The sequence below is a fragment of the Pseudochaenichthys georgianus genome, unplaced genomic scaffold (assembly GCF_902827115.2).
Source record: "Pseudochaenichthys georgianus unplaced genomic scaffold, fPseGeo1.2 scaffold_1071_arrow_ctg1, whole genome shotgun sequence".
Lineage (NCBI taxonomy): Eukaryota > Metazoa > Chordata > Actinopteri > Perciformes > Channichthyidae > Pseudochaenichthys > Pseudochaenichthys georgianus.
The window spans coordinates 1-23,467 of NW_027262035.1; the positions used below are offsets into that span (position 1 = coordinate 1).

Sequence of the window (23,467 nt, forward strand, 5' to 3'; positions counted from 1 at the left end):
ATCTGTCCTCTGGCCTCCGTCTCTCCCCCAGGACATCCCCTCTACATCCATCTCATCCCTCTTTTCTTCCCGTCTAGATTTCCCACAAACACCCTTCGCTCACACCTCTCACCGCCTCTCTGCGTCCTGCTTTTTTTTGATGGTGGTAAACCAATCTTAAGTCACCACCACTTTGTTTCCCATCTCTTAATTAATGACCTGCTTTCCATTAGAGGAAATGTGCTGAGGACACTTTAATGTCAGACTGCAGGAAGGAGGAGGATTAGCTGATTTGTGGCACATCGCGGAGCTCTCGTGTAAAGTCATGGGCGTGTGTCAGCAGTGTTTGTGTGCATTGTGTTAGTGTGTGTATTCTTAACACAACTCCTGATGCACCCTGCAATATTTTAAGCGAAATTAGGCCGAGAGGGTTGGATAGAATTCAAACGGCAAGCGAAGACGAGCTACTTGCAGTGGAAAAAGTCATGCGGCTTATAATCAGTGGGGAGTTCGTGAAAAGATAAAAAGTAAATGGTGACTTCAAGAAAAGCCCTTAAACTTTCATGTAATAAAAGTTTGAAAAATGAATATTCAAGATAACTTTCATAAAACTGAATAAAATATTAGGTAGCGTTTCCTTCTTTTCTCCGTGTTTCCTGATGAGGCTTGCCCGGTTCATGGTCGGACCCGAAGGCGCTATTTCATTTCCGTGTTGAAAATCTAGTTCACATTCAACATTACGTCTGGGATTATTCAGAAATGCATAACGTCTCTTCACTGGATTTCCTGGGAATGTTTCTTTTTCTGAATTCTCTCTGAACACTATTCCCTCTCCCGGTCTAATATGTCACTTCCTTTTTGAGATTGCTGTCCTTTTCCCCTCCTCCTACCTGTCTGCACTCCCTTCCTATCTATATCTCTCCCCAAATCCCTCCCCCTTTCCCTCTGTCAGTTCCTACTCCAGTTTATTTCCCCATGTTTCTTAATCCCCCCGCGATAATTCCCCTCCTCTCTTTGGCAGCCGCTGTCCTCTTTTCTCCTCCCCTCCCTTCTCTTCCTGCTTCCTTCTTCCTCTCTATTCATCTCACTCTCGCTTCCTCCTCTGCCTCTATCCATCCCTAAATCAGCCCCTATGGACTGCAGCAGCTTCACATGTTGCAAGCGGGCTCCCGCTAAAAAACGGGGATGTGCAGAGGTGTTAGCGCGGCAATTACGCACATACTGAACAGGTTACAAAAGGTAAACCGAGATGAATGGATACCACACAAAAGAGGGAAGAAGCGGGAAAGGATGTTTTACAGAAAGAAGAGGGACACAACTGCGAGAAGAGAGCGTCAGTGACACATAATGAGGGAGAGTCAGCAAGCGCTCATTTAAGCACAAAAGCGCGTGTGTGTGTGAGACAGAGAGAGAGAGCAAAAGGGAGGGGGGGAGTGAGCGAGAGAGGGAGGAGTGAGTTGCGGAGGGAGGAGTGAGAGAGAGAATGTGTGTGTGTGTGTGTGTGTGTGTGTGTGTGCGAGACATTGTCATCCAGTCCTGACAGAGAACAGCAGCAGCAGCGCGAGCATCACCGGCCGGCGGGATCCAAACGCGCTGAGCGAGGAATACACACTGATGAAGAAGAAGCAGCAACAACGGGAGAGGATGGAATAAGAAAGAGAAAAGCATTTTATTGCTTCTCTTCCTGCTTCTGTTTGGAGCATCCCACAAGCAGAGCACCAGTGAAAACACATACATATGATATATATATAAAATTCCTATACATATATATCAAATTATGCCTGTTTTCAAAGAAGCTGCAGCCGGACTGAATTGACAGAACAAATCCACTGCATGACAAACAGGGAGATAATATGCAGCATTTGACTTAAAACTGTTGCATATTAGATTTATTTTTTGTACATCTTTTTCGCTCAAAGGGGGAAAAGACAAACAAATACATTGAGTTGTTGAAGAACAAAGATCTTCTGCTGCAGGCAGTCTTATATTTCCAAGTGGGCTTCTTTTGAAAACAGGATATTTTTTTCTGATCTGCCCTCACTGCCACACGGCCGTCTGGCTGTCGCATCTCCACTTGCCTCTCGTGCGTATGGGCTGGGGAGCTTTGTTCCGCCGAGGCTTGCACAAGTGCGACACTGAAAGTGCAGAGGGCTCTCTGACCCCACGCTGAGATTTCCTCAGCGACGACAAAAGCCCACACAGCTCGGGTTGAGAGGAAAAGGGTGAGGTAAGTTGCGGGGGGGAAGAAAGAAGCAGAAAATATAAAAAAAAAAAAAGCATTTAGGGAGATCAAAATGTAAACACAGAGAAACTGAGTCTAAAGAAGAACCAAGGGAACAAAACACTAACTAAGATCCGTCATGTGGGACACGCCACTCATTCCCACATATTTGACAGGGACGTGGATGCAGCAACGCTAAGACATTAAGATCAGATATTCAGCGTCCCAACATCAGCCCCCTTCCCCTCCCACCTCTCTCTTTCTCCTCCTCTCCCCTTAGCACTTGTAGGGCAGGCTGGTGTCCTGGGTCTGTGAGATCCACAGAGAGGAGGGTTTCCTCTGGAGCAGCAACAGGAGGCGAGGACAAGAAGCCATTGGACTCCTCGTGTGTCGCTTAGACAGCACTGTCACCGGGGGGGTTTGAGCTGCTGTGGATGTGTGTGTGAGAGAGTGTGTGTTCGTGTGCATGAGAGACAACACGCCTCAGGTGCGATAGCTTTTGGACCCTAGGATTTCAGCTTGACGAGACCCCGGAGTTATGTTTTAAAGAATATTGCAGAGCTGTTGCTGGAAATAGGAAGGACATATACCCCACGTGATCTTTCAAAAACAAAACATCAACTTTCACTCTCACTCCAAAAGACTGGATCGACACATCTCAAGGAGGGGGTTCACCACAAGGCGGCAGAGGAAGAAGATGCCCACCACCAAAATAAAAAAGCTTCTTTTGAACAGAGACGTTGAGAGTAGGACGAAGACAGATAAGCTCTGAGAGGGGAATTGGAGGAGACACACAACAACACGCCACTCGAGTTTTTCCAGGACATCTGAACTGATTTGAGATTTGTTATCCACTCAGGAATATGAATCTGTCTCCGGAGTGCACATCCTTTCATGCGGGAGCCTGTGACTATCTCCGAGTTTGAGAGGAATCTTCCTTCTTTTTCTGCTAACAGTTTTCCACTTTTCACGGATTATTCTTCCACTCAGCAGGGGGGCTTATTGCAGGATGTGCCAAGTTCATTCGTAGGTAACACGCCCTCTTAAACTAGATTCCCTCCAAGCCAAACCGGATTAGGATTTGTCTACAACCGCCTCTGCTGTCTGCTGACGACATATGGCTTTGTGAAAGGTGACAGTTCCTGCATTTTTGAATATTCATGTGCTTCGATGAACACACACCTACACACCTAACGTAAGCTGCCAGGGACTGTGATGAGTCTGTGCATCTGAGTGTCTGCTCACAAGGGACACACTCACTCCTGTTGAGATTGATTTCTTGCACTCACTTGTTCCTCTGCCCCTCGACGACAATTTCCCCTTCTGGAACTGTTTGCCGTAATAACCCCCACAACGCTAAATGAATGCTCTTTCTTTTTCTTCCAGGCATGCACGGTTAACCCCAATGTATTCATTAGACCTGTTATCTCAGAGATTCATTGACTAAGGGATATCTAACTTTCTATTTCTTTGTTGTTTTTTTAAACCTAGGAGCTTTACTATCATTACAAATCAGACCTACCAGAAGACACTGGCGTAGATCCAAGATGGCGCCCTCCGTGCATCCGCTCTTGATAAGCCTTTCCCTGGCCATTCTCCTGGGACTGACCCCTTTCGGGGGACTGAACTCTTGGCCCTCAGGTCAAGTTTTGGCGCAGGTTCCTACGAACAACCAGACGACAGAGCCCTCCATGATACCTGAGGCCGCGCTGGCAACGCCGACACCGGAAGCGGAGGACAAAACGGTTCCGTCGAACGGTGGCCGTTGCTGGGGTTACTATGACGTCATGGGCCAGTGGGACCCGCCCTTCAACTGTAACGTTGGTGTCTACCTGTCCTGTTGCGGCTCCTGCTTCTACCGCTTCTGCTGCCAGTTCAAAATCCACAGTTTGGACCAGACTGCCTGTTCCAACTATGACACGCCGGTCTGGGCGAACACCGGGAAGCCGTCAGAACCCGTCACCGAGGTCCGAGAGGAGCCGGACAGAGATCAGACCCACATGATCGTTTATATTATCTGTGGCGTGGTGGCCATCATGGTGTTGGTCGGGATTTTCACCAAACTCGGGCTGGAGAAGAGTCAAGGAGGACAGACCGACATGACCAACTCCAGGTATGAAGTGAGAGCGGCGGATTGATGGTTGGGTGATGGATGATGTTGGCCAATGATGATAATGGTTTCGCTAACGACATCATCCATCTGATGTTGATATATTTAATTACATCGGATTATCTTGACTGGGAGAAATAGTCCCTGTTGCCTAGGAGTCTGTATGTGTACTGTAAGAAGCTTTCTGTAGTTTGTACATGTATTCTTTACGATAGATTTTTTCGTACTTTTTCTAGATTTGTCCGCAACAATTGATGTAACAAAGATAGAAAAACAATGGTTCTTAAATAAAAAGGCCACCTCCAAGCTTTTCCACCTCCAGCAATCACTATCTAATGAAGCTTAGCCAAACTCGGGAGGCTAGCAACCTGCAGACACATTTCGTGTCAACTTTCGTGTAGGGCACATCTGTAATCTGTTATTACAGGCTAATTTACATAGACCCTCCATTAAAGTACGACAACAAATAAGTGGGAGCCCCACATTTTCAAAGTGTTCCTGGGATTTGTTACCATGATGTACTTGGTCAATTAAAATCGCATTCCTTTGTGCTGCTCATTACTGGAAACAGTAACTGCCCAAATGATATTTGTTACTGAATAATGCATTACTGCCCCAACCAATACAGAAACTAAACAAATCTGCTGTGCTTCTCCGCTGCAGCACACAGTGTGTACGCACGCACACGTGTACCTGTGTGAAAGCCTGGCTGTGGTGTCGGCCTGCGTGTTTCTGCTGATGTGTGAGAAGGTCACCGGCTGGGCTGTGAGTCAAGCGCCTGAATCACAGCGAGGCGATAATTTGCGAGACTTTTGCATGCAACCACGAGGGAGCAATGGACGTAGTGATGGAGGAGAGGGAGGGAACCTGATGGAGGTCAGGCGGTGGGACGGAGGACAGATGCCGGGTGATAGTAATGGAGGAGTTTGGGGGGGGTTACAGTGCGGTTGTGTTGTGTTGTCTCCCGCATTGATAGGTGATTGATTACTGTGACACAACTATGACTGTGGCAAAGCGCGGCCTCCAGTGAACAACGAGAAGAGAGGCGTTTTTTTTTGGGAGGGTGGAATATTGAGCTGATCCGACTGGAATGCAGCCAACGGCTAATTCTAGTACCCAGAATAGGGGTGTGTATTTTTGTTTGTGTGAGGGAGGGGGGGAAAGGGAGAGGAAGATGAGGGGGATGGTGTGTGTGTGTCAGGCCACGGGGTTACTTTAAAATCCTGTCATTACCTGATCTCCTCCACCTCCCAGGGGGGTATGAGAGGTGGAGGATAATGGCGGTGGACATCAGGACGTGTTAGTGTTACACTGCAATGAGCCAGCCATAACACAATGAAAGCTGGCACCTCTTCTCCCCTGAATCAAACAATTATGCATGAGGCTTTATACTTGAATCAAGGACTTGTTTTGGAGATATTTTCTGAAATGTGGTTGTCTGACCACCTCCAGGTCAGAGTGTCAAAAGATATTCTGCATATGTCTTGAAGTTTCTCCGAAGTGACATCTTGTTTCCTCCGATCAGCAGGACAGATGTTGGCAGGCTGAAGTGTCCCGGAGCAAGACACTGAAACTCTGCTGTCTTGACCGTTCACTTTGACCTTCCGGGTAGAATGTACTTCTTTCGCCCAATGGAAGTAAATAAGATCCTTTTAAATCAAGTAAATGAGCCAAACTAGAAGGGCACTCGGGCTCCACCAAGGTCGTTTCCATAATATAAAATAATGCCTGTACTGTATGTGCTTTGTTATTTGGATCCGATCCAGAATTTGAATGAGTTTTTCCTCGCCCCGTGCTCAAGTACATCCTTCCATCAAGTTCCTGGAAAATTGGTCTATGCGTGTTTTTTTTCGTAACGCTTTTAAAAACAGACCGACATACAAAACTGAAAACACGACCTTGGTAATGAATGAATGCAAATACATTGTAGAGAGTTATTTGAGCAATCATGTAGAGGACAGTTTCAATTGAGCAATCAAAGAAAAACACCAGTCCTTATTTTTATTTCCGTTTGTAAATTAGAAAAGACCTGCCCCAGTGCTTTGATTGAATTCACTGGAAGAAATGCTGCTCCAAAAACAAGTTAAAGAATAATGAAAAGCAGTTGTTTTCACTTGAAATAAGTACAAAAAGCAAAAGTGAAAATTAGCTTGGTAAGATCTCTTGGAATAAAATGGGATATTTATATAAATCAGACTTATTTTGAACTATATTTGACCAGAATCAGGAAATGCTGTGTTACAATATAAGCCGCAAATACTCGAAAGCGTTCTGTTTTCTGATGTTAGTTGGTGATTTTCCAATAAATGTACTCAAAATAGGATTATTTGACTTAACAAGATGATACATTGTCTAAAAACAAGGGCCTATATCTCACTGCATTGTTACTTCTGAAGTTAATATGTCTTATAGCAATTGTAAAGACATACCGTATTTTCGGACTATAAGGCGCACCTGAATATAAGCCGCAGCAGCTAAATTGAATGATGTGTACTTATATAAACCGCACTGGACTATAAGCTGCAGGTGTTTAATGTTTAATTACCGTATGTAAGGATCGTGCACAGAGGGGATTGTCGGGAAAGAGATGGCTGTTTGAGGAAGCTCCCATGTATTAACATTTCAACAAACAAGTTGCATATTTGCATAACGTGTTCAAGTGTTACCATTTAGTGCAATAGTAGCTACAGAACATGTACTGTGCTGTGTAAACTGTACTGTATCACATAGCGTTTCAGACACACAAACTTTTGCACAAACTGTCTTGCTCTCGTTCTGTCTCTCGTACCACTCTCGGTTCCACTTTTACTTTTGCGCGCTACCTGTCTCACTCTTTCCTGGAGGCCGGTTAAAGGTGGGGGGCGCGGACCGGCCATAGAGCCCATAGAGCAGGGGGGTCAAACTCAATTTTATCACGGGCCACATCGGCATCATGGTTGCACTCAAAGGGCCGGTTGTAACTTTAAGACGATATAAATATACATATATAAATATTTAATATATATAAAATAATGTATTATATTACATGATTGCCTCTGCATTGGATTATTATCGGAGAGGGTAATAACTTCATAATTAACTACGTCTGAAAGCAGAAGTCTAGGGAAAACAATTGCAAGTCTCTTTCAGTGCGTATGTCACAAAATGATTTAAAAAGAAAAGCCAAATTCTGAAAAAAACAAGTGACATTTTGAGATGCATTGTGGGACATGTAGTTTATGAGCATTGTGCTTCTATAAAGCGGCCTGTAACTGTATAATAAACATATGATATTCTTTGCAAGCTCTTGTGGGGCCGCATGAAATGAAGTCGCGGGCCGGATTTGGCCCCCGGGCCTTGAGTTTGACACCCCTGCCATAGAGTTAAAGGTGGTGGACTGTAACCTGTACAATCCATAGATTTAGGAGGTCCCCTAGTGGCCGTTAGCTGTACAAATCCATAGATTAGCCGCACCGTTATATAAACCGCAGGGTCGAAAAATGGGAAAAAAGGCGCGGCTTATAGTCCGAAAATTACTAGATATTAGACAAACACACTGGGCAAGATTTCGAATTATAGTAGTGTTTTTTGATAGAATTGTGACAGTAAAGAGGTCACAACTCTTCTCGAAAAACAACTTCTTTGTCAGAGGCTTGTCAAAAAGGAATTGGTATTGTCTTTCACGGCCAATCACATTCCCAATCTGGCTGAAGGGCAGGGGAAGCCCAGTAATGGACAATGGTAACACCAACATTGCCCTATAAACTAATGAATTGCATCTACTTAAAGCAATGCCAACATCTAAACAGGTTTTGTATTAGTACACAATTTACACATTTCCCCCTTCCAAGCCATTCGACAATGGTAATGAAAATAACTTCCATTGAATCGGCTGGTAGCAATCGGAACGTTCTCTGTGCGTTTAGAAAAAAACAGTTATCGGATCAAGTGAACTTGAGTGAGAAAGGTTTTTCTTAGTGGCTGATAAATGGATGGAAACTATCTTAAGAGAGGGGGAAAACTGCCCTTTATTTAGTCTATGCTCCTCCAACCCTGTCTCCTAAAAATTACGTTCCCACAGAACTAAACTGCATTCTCAATTACGTTTAGCTAGAAACGTATTTTCTCCCACGTTACGTTAGTTATGAACGTATCTTAAATACGTTTATTTTCTACATATCTTTGCCATTTATTGTCTTGTTTGTAATAATGATAATAGTTATTTATAAATATCATTTTAGAGCACACCTTTGAAATCGAGAATCGGGCTCGATATATGGTTAAATTAAAATCAGTAGGCGAGGCTGTAATTTCGCCAGCTGTTACTCTCATGAGCGAGGCAGAACATAATAGTTTGATCATGCCAAGAAGCTGCTGTGTCGTTTATTGCACCTCAAACATTAAAACAAATCCAGAGTTACGTGTTTCTGTACTTCCTCTAAGAAGAAAGGACAGTAACAGAAGAGCTCTGTGGCTTCAGGCTTGATCGCCGTTCAAATGACAGCGTTGGTTTCCCCAAAAGTGGGCGGGGCTGTAAAGTGAAGTAGATTTTACTCTCATCTATTATTCAAAACCATTCTATTTATTCTAACTTATTACATGCCAGTGTTTTATCTTTTTATTTATTTGTTTTTATTTTAAATCGTATAATGTCGGACTTTTTTTGTCGTCTTTGAGGAAAAGAAATGGGGTTTAGAGATTCAAAATACTGAAATCTGTATTTTTTAAAATCTCTTCCTTCTAATTTATTATTCTTTTCTAAATAACACACTGTTATTTACTCAACAATAGCACACAATTATCCTTGTTTTTATTTATTCGTTTAATTCTATAATCTTGGGCATTTTAGCATGCTTTTTAGCCATAAATAAAGTCACCAGAAACAGACGGGACATTTCGAGATTTAGGATGGCCGAAGACACTACACTACCCATAATCCCCAGCTATCGTTTGGGACTACAGTCCCGTTGACAAACCCCGTGATGTTGCGCCAAGGTTACGCCGAGCGTCAAGCTCTTTGAAATGGAACGAAACCACGGCAGACTATTCAAAACTGGACTCGAACGCCCCACCAGAACTACACATGCTGGCTATTGTGTTTCGCAACATGTTCTCTATGGCACGTCTCTACTGGGAATTGTAGTTTTAAAAGACGTGTTTCCCAAATGTAGAATTTGACAGTATTAAACTGTGTACAGCCCTGGAGGTTTAGGCGATAGGAAACACATTGGTGTGTACACATTTAAAACATGTAATTACTAAATGGGTGAAAATCGCTTGTATCCATAATGCGCAGCATTAATATATACCCACACGACAGCTCATTGTTACTTTGTAATTCTACTCCACTACAATTCAGAGGTTAACCTGATATTTTTACTTCACTACATTTATTTTAGTTACTTTGCAGATTCTGATTAATGATGTGGAATATAAACAACCCTTAAAGCAGACTTTAGTTACACCTGAGTAACATTCAGGGAAGGTGATTGTCAAGTGGCAACAATCAGGAGAGATATTTGATAGTTGGTGCTTGAGAAGACTAAACATTTATCTGCAGATCTTTATAAAGTATATTCATTACTCGTTATTCTCTACTAATAGTTAATTAAAAACTGTATAATGGCTATTTTGCACATCCCTTTCAAGATTTCAAGATTTTCTAAGGTGTATTGATCTTATACACAACTTGGGTCGCAGGTTCCTCAACAGCGTATTACAAGACATCTATCAATATGTGTGTACTGTATACCTCCACCATTAAACTGTCATATTCTGCACATTTCTTATACTATCTACAGACATAAGAGTATAATTAATGTGTATAATATCAGTTAAAATAAGTGCTTCAACATAGTTAACATTGCAGGAAAGCAATATTTTAGACGTTAAGTACTTTGTCAGGCTTAATATTTATCTGTAGATAGATACCCCCTAAGCTTTTTTCTTGTTTAAAAGAAGACCTTAACCTGTTATTTAATGTTTAAATAAAGGTTAATTCGTTTTTCTGTTTTGCACCTCCTCCTATTAATATCTGTGTACATCCGGCACTAAACTGTTTTATTGTAGAGATCACTTAGTATCTTCTTGACTTTTTATATTCTATATTTCTATCATTGACCTTCTACTTTCCCCCTATGAAAGTATGTACTCTTAATATTGTTGTAATCAAATAAGATTATTCAACACAAATAATTCAATAACATGCTTTAACCACTAGGCCGTGCACACAAGGTACACACAGCATATTAATAATAACTTTGTATTATTAGTGTAGACACTTATGTATAACATCTGAAGATGTGTGGTTTTATTCATGTTTTTACATAATTTTACAGGATATTGCTATACTATTTCTCTTGTTTTACTTCTACACATTAATATCTGATTTGTAAAACATCACAGACAGAAAGGCATAGGCTATACGTCATTTAATGGTAAGCTATTGAAATTGTGATTCCATAGATGTGTCTCCCATCACCCAAATCCCCTGACTATTCTCTCAACTCAGTATTTACATTCGGATATTCAAAGAAAATCAGTAATATCTTTAAAAACTACAAGTCCTTTTCTATCAGCTGTGCACCGTTATGGTGTAAATATAACCTATATACCAATTGGATCAAATGATCCACGTCAAGTATTCAGTTTTGGCAGCAGTTCTCCTGTTTGTCTCTCTCTATAAATAAAGAACTACGGCAGATCTGTAATATTTAATGCAGCCGAACCGTGTATTACAATGCCTTTATGTGATGACTTCCAAAGAGAAAAGCAAGCACACTCTGAATTAGGTATTATTTTATTTTTCGTTGTCGGATATCATATCTTATTAACACCATATCCCAGCGTGCATTGCGGCTAAAACATCCAATCAACAAGCTTCAAGCTTAGGATCTTGGGTAATCAGTTTAGTGGGTTTGTGGTGTGTATCTCTCAAAATGTCCCGTCTGTTTCCGGTGACTTTATTTACGGCTAAAAAGCCCAAGATTATAGAATTAAATGAATAAATAAAAACAAGGATAATTGTGTGTTATTGTTGAGTAAATAACAGTGTGTTATTTAGAAAAGAATAATAAATTAGAAGGAAAAGATTTTAAAAAATACAGATTTCAGTATTTTGAGGCTCTGAGCCCCATTTCTTTTCCTCACAGACGGAAAAAAAGTCAGACATTATACGATTTAAAATAAAAACAAATAAATAAAAGATAAAACACTGGCATGTAATTTACGTTAGAATAAATAGAATATATCGAGCCCGATTCTCGATTTCAAATGTGTGCTCTAAAATGATATTTATAAATGACTATTATCATCATTACAAACAAGACAATAAATGGCAAAGATATGTAGAAAATAAACATATTTAAGATACGTTCATAAGAAACGTAACGTGGGAGAAAATACGTTTCTAGCTAAACGTAATTGAGAATGCAGTTTAGTTCTGTGGGAACGTAATTTTTAGGAGACAGGGTTGGCTCCTCAGGTCATATTTCTGTCATTTATTCCTATCATAATTGTCTTTTTAAAAAAAAATCTAAATTGTTTCAGCACTGTCTTCCGGTGTTTGGGGCTAAACAGACATCTTGGAGGCAGCACTTTGCACACAAAGAAGCAGTTGAAAATGTGCCATATTAAAAAACAAAACAATATACCCTTATCTCAAGCTTTATGACAAGCAGAAAAGGAGATGTGAAAAACAATGCAAAAAAGAGTAGAAATTCGGTGAGGTCTTTATGTTTTAAAGGGTAATATAACCTCCAAATTGCTACATGAATTGCCTAAACTATAAATGACCAAGTAACTGAATTTAGTTTGGGACCACAATTATAAAAACGTCTTGGTTCCAGCCTGATTTTGCGCGAGAGAGACAAACACACAGCCAGTCTCTCCGTAGCCTGGAGGAGCCCTGGTGACATTGTTTATCGTTTTCTCAAATGCATTCTCAACCTGCACACATTTGACTGCACGTTCACTGTGTGCGGGAAAGTGCAACATGTGTGTCCACATGTGTGTGTCAGTGTTTCCACATGTGTGTGTGCGTGTGTCTGTGTGTGCACTGAAGGAATAAATCCAGCCACAAAGCTGTTAAAGGGGAAAGGAAACACCAATTACAGTTATAATATTCCGGTAGTTTATTCATTTTACAATGGATATTGATCGTAATATTTATTGTATATGATATTACTCGCCAAAAGAAAATTAATTATCCGCCGGCCGGGTGGGGAATTCCGGGACCAGGCCGCCGCCATTAGGGGAGTCCCAAATGGTGACGTCACTGGCTGTGTTTTCGCTCCACCAGAAGTCAACACAACGTAGCAGATATGGCGGCGATGGAGGAATTTTGCAATGAGATCGACGTTTTGAACGATGAATTTGACTATTCGTCGGGAGATGACATTGATGTGGAAGCATCTACAGTTACCAGGCATCCCATGGCCTATGCTTATGAACCGATTCGGTCGAATAGAGTGGCATACGATCCAGAATAAAAAAATAAAAAAAACACAATGCTAACAGTGAGCCTCTGAATTAGCCCCGAGCGAAAATGCTAACCTATTACTGCACCGATAGCTCCCTTATTACTTATCCTAGCCGCACATCCAACACATCGTTTATGATCGCAAGGAGACACAGAATCTAACGGTGCCCACCTCAACACTGAAAGATACAAACTCGCGAGGTTATCCACAAAAACGTACATCAAAACAAGTGGCGCTAGGTACTAACATACGCCAGGCTAACGGCTTACCTTCCTCATTGTCTGGTCTAAACTGGTCTTCAATGGCATTACAACGATAAAAACGATGGTGTAGTTAATCCATAGGTTAATATACAATGGGGCTGTGTCCCCTTTGAAATGTTCTGATAATCTATAAGCAATACAACTGCAATTCCGTTATCTGCTGTCCGCTCTGTGCTCCGTGCGCTCTGGGTCCTGCAATACCATCCATTGATAGCAATACTAGCCTTTTTAGGGCTGTTTTCGACAGATGAGCATGTGTATGCCAGTTTAATTAGTTGAGCTATAGAACACCCCCAATTCTCTATTGTGCGTCATAATAATAGCTACCATTTAGTTTGGACGCGATTGCGTTAATTAATAAGGTCACACTGTGTCAGTAAATACATGTGTGAGCTAGTAATCTGGTAGTGCTGCAATATTTACCTCTCTCTCGGCAGCTGAAGCAACTCGTTTGGTGGCTCGAACTTCACGTTTGTTGACACTGTCATTGTCTTGCGCGGCCGACGTGCTGGGACGGTCGGTGTTCCCGACTGCATACGTTGAGAAATCGAATATTGTGGGAACAGATCCTGGCTTCAAATCCAATGTTTTGTATTGAACCAGGCATCCAGACTGGACTTTGAGCAGCTTCTCATCCTTTAGTGGCAGCCTATGGAAATGTACTTCTTCCTTCTTTGTATAAAATCCATTTGTGCAGCCTGGGGCAATACAATAAACTCCTGACGACGACCGTTTTCTTGTAATGTAAACTACTGGTGCATTGCACGCCATGTTGTTTGTTATTGAGCTTTGGCCCAGGAAGCCGCACCCAATCAGTGACGTCACTGGAAAAGTCCCGGAGCAATGGAAGCGCCCATGGTCATTAGGCACGTATTTCAAAAAGTAAATTTGCGTATCTCGATCGTTTACATTGGAAATAGACTAGATAAATACATTTCCTAATGGTAATATTGTCGCATGGAAAGCAGTTTGAAAAGTGTTTCCATTTCCCTTTAAGGTGGTAATGCGCTGAAACCCCGGGTCAGGCAATCACAACAGCCAGCAGTGCAATGATGTATCACACACACACACACACACACACACACACACACACACACACACACACACACACACACACACACACACACACACACACACACACACACACACACACACACACACACACACACACACACACACACACACACACACACACACACACACACACACACACACACACACACACACACACACACACACCTCTCATTATGACTACGCTGCCCCCCCTCCCATTGTGTCCCATCAGTAGCCCTGCTTCTCACCTCCCAAGTGACTGTTTTTGTTTGCTCTCAGTCTGTCGGCTGCTGCGTCTGTTGTGGGGAAACTGCTGCAAAGCAAAATAAAAAATGATTCATATCCTTTGATTCTGCTCTGGGATTTAATATGCCATAATACGTTTATTTTAAAGTAACGACAGTTCAGCTCATCACATTCTAGCGTTAGTAGGGATGCAGAGGGAGGAAAGTGGTAGTCGACAAACACCATGGCCTTTCAATGACTCGTAAACATGTTAATATAGGGTCGCCCATGAATGACTCCTGAACCTGGATATGAGTCATCTTTTCCCTTGTGGTTAAAACAAGCTTTTATATGTTGTTCTACGACAATATATGTCGGTAATGGCGAATCCATCACACAGCTTTCATGTCAACAAGTGGCAAACAGCTCTGAACAGCGGACCATGAACGCTGCCACTGTTTAAATGGCCGCTGTCACACTTTGGTGTTGGTGTTGGCCAACACTTTTATCATCTAACATTTGTATAGCGTTACTCAAATATACCAGTGTTGACCGGTTACACATCAAACAAGCACATGAAACAGATAAAAGGTAACATTTAAAATCCCCAGATTTACAGATACATGTTTCTTACTATATCTGACAATTTGTTGTGGGATAAAAGGTACAAAATCTATTGGATCCATCCATCTTCTCCCGCTTATCCGTGGTCGGGTCGCGGGGGTAGCAGTTCCAGCAGAGAGCCCCAAACTTCCTTTTCCCTGGCGACATCAACCAGCTCTGACTGGGGGATCCCAAGGCGCTCCCAGGCCAGCGAAGAGATATAATCCCTCCACCTGGTCCTAGGTCTACCCCTTGGTCTCTTCCCATGCTGGACGTGCCTGGAACACCTCCCTAGGGAGGCGCCCAGGTGGCATCCTAACTAGGTGCCCGAACCACCTCAACTGGCTCCTTTCGACGCGAAGGAGGAGCGGCTCAACTCCGAGTCCCTCCCTGATGACTGAACTTCTCACCTTATCTCTAAGGGAGACACCAGCCACCCTGCGGAGAAAACCCATCTCGGCCGCTTGTATCCGCGATCTCGTTCTTTCGGTCATGACCCATCCTTCATGACCATAGGTGAGGGTAGGAATGGCCCGGTAGACAGAGAGCTTTGCCTTCTGGCTCAGCTCCCTTTTCGTCACAACGGTGCGGTAAAGCGACTCCAGTACCGCTCCCACTGCTCCGACTCTCCGGCCCATCTCACGCTCCATTGTTCCCTCACTCGAGAACAAGACCCCGAGATACTTGAACTCCTTCACTTGGGGTAAGGACTCATTCCCTACTTGGAGTGGACAGTCCATCGGTTTCCTGCTGAGAACCATGGCCTCAGATTTGGAGGTGCTGATCCTCATCCCAGCCGCCTCACAAACATGTGTTGGCCTACTCTTCATTCTCAGTGCCAGTATAACATACATGGTTCAACAACATGTATTTATTAAGATTTGAACCATTACATTACCAATTGATGCAATGGTGTAGAATCACGTTTTGGGATGAACCGCTCTTAATTGTGTCGTGATATAATACCAAACTGCAAAAACAAGAAATCAGTGATATTAATTTAACTTCATATGTCCTGCTATTTAAGTTCCCTTAATGTGTACTTACGTACAGTGCTATGGTAAATATACTTCCACCATGGCTGTCTCTCATTAATGCAGACTAAATAAATGAATCCAACACAAAGATACATGTTGAGGATTTTAGGGATGCTCTCATCACTAATCCAGTCCAGTATGTAACACTGCCTTTATGTTGTGTAATGACAAAAGCTGAATAAGTAGAATGACTAATAACAAGTACTGTGTGTGTAACCTTTATCAAAGACCTTATCAACGCCACCGTCGTAGTATCACAGCGAGAACGGCGAGGTATTACTCAGCTCAAGTGTGTTTTTGTTTGGTGGAACAAGGGACCACTTCATACGCAAGTTGTAGACACACACACACACACACACACACACACACACACACACACACACACACACACACACACACACACACACACACACACACAGTTTAATAATACTGCGCCACTTAGCCTAAGTCATTCCACTGAAGAGCCATGTGTTCAAGGGCGCAGGCGATTGAATGACCCACTGGGGACCAAAACAAGCGTTTCCATTGGCCATTCCCCCGTATTGTGTTTCACCTGCAGCGCTTTCTATTTCCTTCACTGTGCAGCCGCAGTGTCGCTCTCCATCATCGCCTCTGACAGGTGTTTAGAGCCCAGAGATAAACCTCGTGCACACGGCTTCGCTTTCCTCAACACGAGCGGACAAATAAATCAAAAAATGTTGCGGTGAGGCGTGTGCAAGCCAAATTGCGATTTTGTGTCGTGGCATTTGGGGTGCAACAAACCGAGTTTCTCTTTCATTGAGATCAAAGGTATTCAGGAAGCATGAGCTAACAAGTCATTAAAACATCCAATAGGAAATGACTGATTAAACAATTGTGTGCAAAGAAAGTCGTCGTCGATGTTAAAAACAGGTCTTCAGGCTTCGATGCTGATGCCACCTCTCTTGTTGGAGCCTTTGATATTCTCACCTTGCATTAAAAGGAGCTTGTGTTTTTTTTCGGAAAGCAGTGAGGCTTGTTAAGCTCATGTCTTCCTCCTCCATGCTTAATCACGACCCGGAATAAACTGCTGCAGCACACTTTATATGGAAAGCACGCCTACAAATATTATAACATTTCAACAGCTGATATAGTTGAGTCTCAACAATGCAACTGTTTTGCTTTGTCTTAAAAGTTTAACACAATATCTCTAGAGTAAAGATGACAATTCATGACCATACCGACACATGCTCACAATATTTTAGCATGGATTGAATACGTAATTCAATACATGAATATTAGCAGTTTCAATATAAAGTGTAGAAAACGTTGTCTTTTACAAAAGGTTTTTAGCAATACTCATCAGTTGTCAGAACAGATATTGAAAGAAATAACAACCCCTTAGCAGTAAATATAATAACAGATATAATTAATATTGCATAATATGATGACATATACATCTTTTGTAAACCTCCAGAAATGTCAAACTTCATGTAGGAAGTGTTGTAATATAACAAAATACATTTACTCAACTACTAAGTAAGAAGCAAGTAAAATTAGGAGGTACTTTCCATTAAATGTCACTTAATATGAATACCCTCTATATATGTATTTATGCACCATTCATCTGCTAGCTACTTTGCAGATAAAGATTTTGCATACATGATTATCTTCCGATGTGATGAATATTTATAAATTAAATTACCTAACAGTATTAATTATTTGTTATAGAAATCAAAATGCCTTAGAGGTGATGCTAAGTTTTACCTTCGTCTCCTTATGAATGCAAGACTGTTGCTACTTTGTTACAACTTGTTGTTTTTACATTGAAGTACTTGAACTTCGTAATACTTCTTCCACTGCTGGATTGTTTTAGACAGAGGTGTGTCTTTGTACATGCGTGTCCCATAGAGCAGTGGTTCCCAAACTTTTTGTGCCCAAGGCACACCAAAGGACAAGTAAAACTCTCAAGGCACACCTATTGTGCAAAATAGCCCTTATAACACGTGTTATCACTGATATCATGTAAAATATCTGTAAATGTGCATAATTATTTACTAATGCCAAATAAAATGTGACAAAGACAACTATTTTACTCATGAAATATTTATTAACGAAATATTTCAGAAATGAATTTGAAACGTTATCAAATTAGGCTTCATCAAAGCAGCAACACACTCATTTAAACCAGACAGGTCACAACATTAAAAATGAGACAAAGGAAATTCAGCACAGAGAACTGTCAATGCAAGGAAGCTGCATTGTCCATGGTCCTGAACTAAAAATTATAAATGTAACATTTCAGCAGAGATGGGGTCGTTACTAAAAAAAAGTAATATATTACATATTACTTTAAAAAAGTAAAAAAGTAATATATTACACTACTTCGTTACTCTCTACATAAAGTAACTCGTTACTTTACTCGTTACTTTACTCGCAGGGCCGGCCCGCCCCTCCCTGCAAGCAGATCACGCAGACTGCTAAAGTTTCAAATGTTCTCTTTAGTTCAGTTTCCATTGTCGCATAAGACTGATCCAGATCCTGAATGTTTTCCTATCTGACCATGGCTGTCCTCTGTCTCCTGCTATCTGTATATTTTGTGCAGTCTATCTCTGCTCACTCTGTTGCGTCGGCGTGTTCTCCTGCGTGTTGGCCATGTGTTGCACTGGAACCAGACACCGCAAAGACTTCAGCCGAGCACGTACGAACTGCGCATGCGTGAGTGGCAATAACTCTCCTTACCAGCAGGTGGCGGTAGTGTGTATTCGTCATTCAAAACACGCAACAACCGGAAGACAGAGAAGAAGAACAGACTGTGATATAAACAAACAACAAATAGCGTGTGCGGTAGCTCCACCTTAGCATGTGTTCTTTGCAGGTGCTTGTTGAGGTTTGACGTGGTGTTTACAGCAGTGGATAACAGCTTCTGGCCTGGACACAGTTTGCACCTCACCGTCACATTCCTGTCTATTCTTCGGATGAACTCAAAATAATGGGCATACCTCCACCCCTCGAGAGTTATCGCTGACTCAGCCATGTGTATGCAGCACTGCACGTGGAGATGTGGACGCGCAAGTCGCGCAGATTACGTACATATAAACCTACAAAGTACTGATATAGTAAATTAATTTTTTTTTATTTTTGTGTAGTTGTATATTGCAATAATAACGTATGGTTGTCACAAAATCCCACGGCACACCCGGACTTGCCTCACGGCACACCAGTGTGCCGCGGCACACCGTTTGGGAACCACTGCCATAGAGGAGGTGTAGCAGTTTGATTGTAACTCTGCACCACGCCTCAGTGCAGCAGCTCAGAGATGGATTGCTGCAGCGCTGAAGTTCCTCCAACTGTTGCTGCAGTGGCTTCGACTCCTGCCTCCACCTCACACTAAACCCTCTTTCTCTCCTTCCTCCAGTCTCCCCATTTCAAAAAGCGTATCCAATTATCTCTCCTCCTTCTTCTTCTACTCCCTCCTCTTCTCCTTTCTCCTATTTTCTTCTGAGAAAAACATGTTGCAGACATCCGGCAGATGGTCCGATTTAAACGGAAAATTACACAAGGTTTTGCATATTCTGTTTGCACATTATGCATCATTTTAAAGCAAATCAATTAGAGCAGAGAGAAGTACTTTAAAATGAGTAAATGCAAGGCAAGTGTGTTTCGATGACAACATTTGAAAGCAAGGCAATTTGAAGTGCTTTAATTAAGACACAAAGGCATTGAGAAAAGACATAAAAAACATAATCAAAATATAGAATGTATGCAATTAATCTTAAGTGTTGTACGGCTCTCATTGGGCATTTCAAAAACTGGATAATAAACCAATTAAAGATATTGACGGTGAAAGTGAAAGTCAGTTTTACCGCTATGCATAATGATAAGAGTCTTAGGCCTGCCATTATCCTTTCAAAATGTTTCAATGCTAAAATGCTATTGAGAAATATCCAGATTTAATTTAATTTATTTATACATTTTTGCTAAAAAGTCATAACACAGGTCGCTGAATTCAAAGGGGAAATCCTGCAAAGAGGAACTTCTGCCATAGTGAAACATTTCTCAGCAGAATAAAGTATTTCAGTATATTCTTTTTACCCACTAAAACATGGTTTCCCACACATAGACTTTATATTAACTAAAGTATATAACGCGACCCATTTAGGTTTAATCTTTTTTCATCTGTCCGCGTGCGCGATGCCATCTGCGATCGATTACCCTCGTGTACCTGTTCGCTCTGCTATCACGTGAAGGGTCTGCTTTATGCGCTCCGCAGTCACTCCGCAGCGAGGCTCCGGTGAACAGTTCATGAGCGTGCTCCACTAGCACCCGCCCTTCTCGGCTACCACCACAAGTACATTTCAGATCTGTGGGAAACACTGCAAAAGCAAAACAGAGTCTTTAACCCTCCCAACATATTCCCTTTCTTCCCAGCTATTTACATGAAACATCAAAAATGCAAAAGCCCATCTGTCAGTTTCATCCCCTCTGCTTCGATTTTAATTTACTTGTCGTGGCATCCTATTCGTCATCCTACGTCTTCTGTAGGAGATATTTATATCACATCACAGCCCACACACCCAAATTACCAGATATTTTCCATATGACGCGCAACTAAAACACCATATGTCTCTTTCTGTTTGAAAAGAAGACCAAATATAAGCTAATAAGTGTGATTACTCCATAATGAGAGGTTTATTTCTCTCTGTGGGCCGCTAACAAGGATCCCTGTCACTTTTGACTTTGTAATTTGAAGACACTGTAGGAGTGGGCGGCTCCATTGTGTGGATATTGTAAGATTCTGCCCTGAGGTAGAATTAAGTCCAGGAAGCTTATTTACAAGTTAACAGCGTTTAATAAAACAATGGTACAATCGATGATACAACACATTTGCAAAAGGTTAGCCGGGCCGAGCTTGCTCCATCCAGTCGCAGGGGATGAGAAAGAGACCGACTTCCTGTTTGTGTCACATATTTATCATCTGTAGTCTTCCCCCATTGGCTTAGTGTCGACGGGGGCGGGTCCAAGGCACGTCCTGTCGTTTTCTGATGTTAGATTTACAATCTTCTAATATCTGTTGGTCATTTAAACATTCCCTAATAATAGTATTGCAGCGTCAATAAGTGAGAGTTGAACACAACGTATCATTCCCCCTATATTCATGTTCACAATATACCATTAGCTACATGCTAATGGCTAAAAACAATGATTAACGTGAAACCGGAGGTCGACATGCGGTTTCAGAATAAAACGGTGTATTCATCTAAAGTTCCGGCACTTAAATATTGATTTTATTTCTTACAATATATTCCCATCCAACAGTGTTTTCCTAACTCCTCAGAACTGGAGGCTATGTGTGTGTGTGTGTGTGTGTGTGTGTGTGTGTGTGTGTGTGTGTGTGTGTGTGTGTGTGTGTGTGTGTGTGTGTGTGTGTGTGTGTGTGTGTGTGTGTGTGTGTGTGTGTGTGTGTGTGTGTGTGTGTGTGTGTGTGTGTGTGTGTGTGTGTGTGTGTGTGTGTGTGTGTGTGTGTGTGTGTGTGTGTGTGTGTGTGTGTTACATTGTGAGCCTCCCCTGTGTGTTTAGTCGCCATGGAGTTTGGGAACAGGCCAGTGTTTTCACTCCAATGGTCCTGGTAATGGTCTCGTCCGAGTGGATTGACGCTGGCTCCAAGTCGCCCTGACAGAAAATCAACTGCTTACATGTCGCTGTTTGCTGAAGCGCACGTAGTAGCAAGCATTATCGCTCGCTGTGTGCTGGAGCTGGTCGTCTTTCTCTCTCCTCTATCTCCACACTGACATATCCGTCTATCCGTCTATATCTGTTTATCTCATTTCTATTCATTGCCATCCCACCGTTCTTAGATATCGTGCATTTCTTAATTTCTTTGCAATTTGCCCTCCAACCCTCCGGCTTCCTTCTCCTTTTAATATCTTTCTTTCAAAGGAGGGAGGAATAATGAAAAAGTTGAACTCAGGTGGGATTGCTGTTACCCCAAGCAAGTGAGGTATGATGACATAGCCTACTGTTCAAACAATGCATTTTGAAGAAGATCTCATAATTTTTCGTTTTTTATTGTTTGCTAATTATGACTGTATTTATAATGGCCTGTAAATACAGAAAATAAATGGGTAATTATTTACCAAGTTAATCACGTAGACCCTGAAGAAACACACTCCTCAATGTCAGTTTCGGTAGTTTATTGACAAGGATGAAGACACCCTGAAATAGAGCAATGCAGCACGATAAGCTGACAAAGTACTACATCCATGCATGTCATCACCAACACAAATATATACAACGACACAAAGTATAGACACACCAAACAATAGTGGAAACAATCCTACATGAATGAGTGGATGAACGTCTCAACTCGAGGTGGAGTGAAGGAACAATGTTCGAACTAAAATGGCCGCTCGGCACTACCGGGTCAGAGCACGGCATATCCGGTCAGCGACAGTGAGACGCTGCCCTCTAGTGGCCGGCGATAAACTCTTCAGACCCTTATAAGGAAATACAAGTCTTAAAAAAGGTTAATTACTATCTCATTGTCTAATATCTTAAGAGGGTATAATGCCATTGGTCCCAAGAAGACCATCATGCATATTAAAGTTGTCCATTGTACGCAGAACCAGAAATTGGGATGGAAATGGCTCCCTTGACAAAAGTAAGAGATTTTTTCATTGGATTTTTGAATAATTAAGCATGTAAGATCTTTGGCAAACACACCGTTATGATACTAACACGTGTTGTGCAGCAGGATAATCTCACATGAGAGTGCTTTCATGATGGATGTCGCGTAAATGCCAGAAGTAAATAGCTAGGCTATAAACAAACTACATCACGCAGTGGCGTTGCGCAATATTTCGGGGCTCCCCCGCAGGTCGGACCATGGGGCCCCGCCCCCTCCCCTAAATCAATAATAGAGTGACATGGGATAGACATCGTGGCCACTTTTTTAAATGTTTTTTTTTTCAGGCATCTTTTGTAAACAGTATAGGCCTATAGGTCAGTAGGAACTTTCTGTATAATATACATCTGATTTAAACAGTAAGGTCAGTAGGAACTGTATAATAATATACATCTGATTTAAACATCATTGACAAATACAAACAAGTGGCTGTGTATTTTTTGTAACATGAAGGTATATTGTAGAACGTTATAGCCTATCATCATTGGAGTTCACACAACGGAACGGTTCACATATATATAACATTCTGTATAAAAGAAAAGTAGCGTACAAAAAACAAACAAATAAAACACATCCTATAGGCTACATAGAGGATGCAATCAGGAGCTGCTTTGTAGGCCTATTATTTTATACGAGCGCGTCTCCTGGCATTCTTCTGCGCAAAGTCCTGTATAACAGTCTTTAAATCTATACTGCGCGCGCGTCGGCTCTCAATACTAAGGACTGCTAACCCAGACAGTCTCTCTTGCGACATTGTGCTCCTCAAATATGTCTTTATTAATTTAAGTTTTGAGAAAGATCTCTCAGCACTGGCAACAGTCACGGGTATAGTTAAAAACAGTTTCAGTGCTGTGGCAACATCAGGGATACTTAG

The 23,467-nt window shown here is 41.9% G+C and overlaps 1 protein-coding gene across 1 annotated transcript; it reads left to right on the top strand.

Moving 5' to 3' along the window:
* The first annotated feature begins 990 nt into the window (after positions 1-990).
* LOC117440616 (protein shisa-9B-like) lies at positions 991-5,340 on the top strand. The gene is made up of 4 exons (XM_071202058.1): positions 991-3,332; positions 3,692-4,320; positions 4,974-5,075; positions 5,287-5,340. The coding sequence occupies exons 2-4, from the start codon at positions 3,748-3,750 to the stop codon at positions 5,338-5,340; spliced, it is 729 nt and encodes a 242-aa protein (XP_071058159.1). The 5' UTR covers positions 991-3,332; positions 3,692-3,747.
* Positions 5,341-23,467: the final 18,127 nt, after the last annotated feature.